The sequence below is a fragment of the Salvelinus sp. IW2-2015 genome, linkage group LG35 (assembly GCF_002910315.2).
Source record: "Salvelinus sp. IW2-2015 linkage group LG35, ASM291031v2, whole genome shotgun sequence".
NCBI lineage: Eukaryota > Metazoa > Chordata > Actinopteri > Salmoniformes > Salmonidae > Salvelinus > Salvelinus sp. IW2-2015.
In genome coordinates, this window is record NC_036874.1 from 3987861 (window position 1) to 3991775 (window position 3915).

Below are 3915 nucleotides of genomic sequence, written 5' to 3' on the forward strand. Positions count from 1 at the left end.
ATATCTTCAAAAGACTTGCAGAAACGAAGCAAACGCAGTCAATCTGAAATTAGAAAGGCAGGTCTCCAGAGAGTGTTTATTGATGTAGTTGACACATAATAAAGGGGCGATCCCATACTAGCGTGTCCCAAGAATATTTTGGTTATCTCCGAATGTTCTAGCTATTTTCACATAGAAACTTCATATGGGAGTAAGGATGTTTGATATGTTTTTTAGATTTGTACCACAAACTATTTTTGTGGGATGAAAGTGGCCAATTCGTCCCTTTTAGACCTACAGATGTCCCCTGTAAAATGATCCATGAACTGTACATGATAAAGACAAAATCGTGGTGTCATTATACTCCATATAGTGTGCTCTAAAACATGGAGTGTTTTGTTTCTGAAATATATATATATTTTAGAAATTGTCCACTTTTATAATGATTTTCCCCCAAATGGTTTGTGAAACAAATTGAAAAAGCATGCCAAACAACCTTCCCCTGAATTAAGTTTTTATGTGACAGTTGCCAGAACAATCTGAGATAGCAAAAATATTTTCAGGCATAGAATTGCCCAAAGATAACAAATGAAAAACAAAGACAAGTACAAACCCATTATAGTTTATTTGACATACAGATGCTTTTGATTTCTGCAGAGGTGGTGTGTGAAAGCACAGATCCTGCTTACACAGATAGGCAAACTAACACTTTGTCCAGGACACTTCTGAACAAACATGACCAATAATAAGTTGGGAGGAAAACACTGGGGTCCGTCCTCATTCTGTCACAAAATCAATTCAGTCGGTTTGTCTCATATGTTTACTATACATCTGGATGCAGTAACCACATCTGACTGTCTTTCTGTTACTGATATCCCATGATAATTTACTCAGCAAAAAACAACAAACAAAAACATAAAGACATTTAAACAACAACAACAATTCTACATAATGTCACAAATTAAACCTACATTCAAACCAAGACGCAAAGTTTGTTTTTAACTGGGCGGGACCCTTTTAAATAACCCATTCAACAAGCATTTACATTGTCCCGACTCCCAATGACAAACACATCATCATCCCCATACTGTCACATTTGAATGTCTCACTCCTCTCCTCTGTACAGTCCCATCCAATCACAAGAGCAGGTTTGTTCATTCCCGTCCAATCAACAGCATTCTTGGGTCTCTCTGGTCTGGTGAAACTAGAGGACAGGACGGGAAGGGGGAGGCGGCCTCTCAGTGGTGTGTGGTGGAGGGGGGCAGATAGGTAGGTAGGTAGGTATGTAGGGGAGAAGTCCTTAGAGTCTGTAGTGGCCCGATCGAGTGACCCCATCTCTCTTGTGCATATACAGTATATATTTAAATAATACAGGTAGCAGCAGCACCCCTTCAGCAAGGAGTTGAGGGGGCGAGGGMGACAAAGAGGGGGTGGAGTGAGAGGGCTCCTCCAGGCTRRGTTACTGTMRAGGACCTCCTCCCTCAGGTGAGACAYCAMGGTCTCTGTTTTGGCCTCTRCGGCGTCTTTGRTCTGTCTTGTTCCTGTTCTCAGAGTCCTCCCGGTCACCTGCCTCCCCCCTCTCCCTCTCTCTGTCCTTCTTCCTCTCCCGCCMGCCTTCCCCCTGGCTGTCCTTGTCCCGGCGGTTGTCCCGATTTCTCCMCTCGCCCCGCCGCTCACCCTTCCTCCCCTTGCCTTGCCCTAGAGATGGAAAAAAACACAGAACAGAAAACACTTGTTTGTCAACTGCTGGCATCTGGTTAAAAGGTGCCTTTTGAGTTTACCAAGGAAAGAAAACAATTCTGTTTCTATACACAGCCTGTGCAATGTATCAATTTTAAAGTCTCTTTATAATGATTTCTGTTGTAGATTAAATCTCTGATATTTTCAAGTGATCTACATGACTTTACATAGAGAGCTGGTTGAGGGTCATGGCAGGAGCTGCACTTTCAGATGAGGATATACAGAATAAGATGAATATGAAGAGAGAATGGGTGTGATGATGGCTGTCCAGGGAGTAACTGTGATATGGCACAGTACAAACATGTTCCCCCTATTCACCACTAGAGGTCAGCCTTGCATCACAGACAGTGGCCACACCCTGTGAGCAAGGTTTATTTCAGCTGTTGCAATTCTCCACTGAAAGGCTTTTTCAAAAATAGAATGCCTTTAAATAGTTTATCTGCTCAGTTGATCTGCTCTTTCGCCATCTCATAAACAAATCAATTTCATGGAATGTTGTAGAGTTTACCACTGAAAGCTGAAAAGCCCCACATCATTAATATAAAACACCCCCCAGAGAGCGAGAGAGAGAGAAAAGACAGATCGACAAATTGAAACTGGCCCTCTTCGTGTTGTGCTGTCCATGTGTAAGCAGCAGGATTGCGAAACTGCTGAGGTAGGCACGGAGCCCCTCTCTCCCCCTGGCCCCCCTTCAGCCTGTGTCCATTAATCAGCCCAGCCGTGCTCTGAGCTCCGCTCCATCCTGACCAGGCAGAGAAGGGCTCGCAGCGCACATTCCTGGGGTCGAGCCAGTGCGATATAGGGCCCTACCATCCAACTCTGTTTAGTCTTCCCTGGCTCTGGTCMGCAGGAATAATGAAAGCCCACCAGCCTCAAAGGTGAGACAAAACTGGTGCTGGCACTAGTACTAGCTCTCCCCAGCTGTAATCTGTATCTGAACTATCTGAGCTCAGGGCAGGAGAGGAGGAGAGGCCCCCATACATCCCACAAGGCCAGGAAGATTGTAGGGTGTGTGTGTGTCCAGTGTGTGTTTATGGCATATGTGTGTGTTTGTATGGTGTGTGTGTGTATAGTGCAGTGTGAAAGAGGCATTATTGAAAGGGGTTTGGTGGGTTGCTCTTGCAGCAGGAGTGTAGGGTCCAAACAATGTGTGGGGGTGTAGAGAGGGATAGAGAGAAAGTGAGCGCAAGAGAGTGAGATAACTAGATAGTGAAAGTGTGAGAGAGAGAGACTGTAACAGAGACCGAGAGAGAGAGRGCAAGAGAGTGACAGAGCAAGAGAATGATAGAGAGAAAAATAATGATGGAGACACAGAGAGAGTGAGCGAGGGAGACAGAGAGAGACACACAGAGAGACAGGGAGATAGAGAGAGACAAGGAGATAAAGAGAGAGACAGGGAGACAGAGAGAGACACTCAGAGAGACAGAGATAGAGAGACACACACAGAGAGACAGGGAGATAGAGAGAGACAAGGAGATAAAGAGAGAGACAGGGAGACAGAGAGAGACACTCAGAGAGACAGAGATAGAGAGAGACACACAGAGAAACAGGGAGATAGAGAGAGAGACAAGGAGATACAGAGAGAGACACTCAGAGAGACAGGGAGATAGAGACACACAGGAAGATAAAGAGAGAGAAAGAGGGAGATGGAGAGAGAGACACACAGAAAGAGACAGGGAGATAGAGAGAGATGACAGTGAGACAGAGAGAGACACTCAGAGAGACAGAGATGAAGAGCCATCACACAGAGAGACTAGGGAGAATAGAGAGAGACACAGGAGAAGAGGAGACCACCTGAGAGCAGGAAGAGACGAGAGGCACACAGAGAGAGACATGGAGATAGAGAGAGAGACAGGGAGACAGAGAGAGACACTCCGAGAGACAGGAAGAGAGAGAGGCACACAGAGAGAGACATGGATATAGAGAGACACACTCAGAGAGACAGGGAGATAGAGTGAGACACACAGAGAGAGACAGGGAGATAGAGTGAGACACACAGAGAGAGAGGGAGACAGAGAGAGTCTCAGAGAGACAGGGAGATAGAGAGAGACACACAGAGGGAGACAAGGAGATAGACAGGGAGACAGAGAGAGACACTCAGAGAGACAGGAAGATAGAGAGAATCACACAGAGAGAGACGGGGAGATAGAGAGAGAGACAAGGGGATAGAGAGAGAGACAGGGAGATATAGAGAGA

General features: G+C 45.7%; 1 protein-coding gene across 1 annotated transcript in view; it reads right to left on the minus strand.

Annotated features, from left to right (window-relative positions):
- Nucleotides 1-589: 589 nt before the first annotated feature.
- LOC111959173 (R-spondin-3) overlaps nucleotides 590-3915 on the minus strand; it is an 88733-nt gene continuing 85407 nt past the window's right edge. Inside the window, exon 6 of the mRNA XM_023980653.2 lies at nucleotides 590-1677. Within this exon, the coding sequence (XP_023836421.2) occupies nucleotides 1439-1677 (239 nt within the window). The 3' untranslated portion in view covers nucleotides 590-1438. The remainder of the gene's footprint in view (nucleotides 1678-3915) is intronic.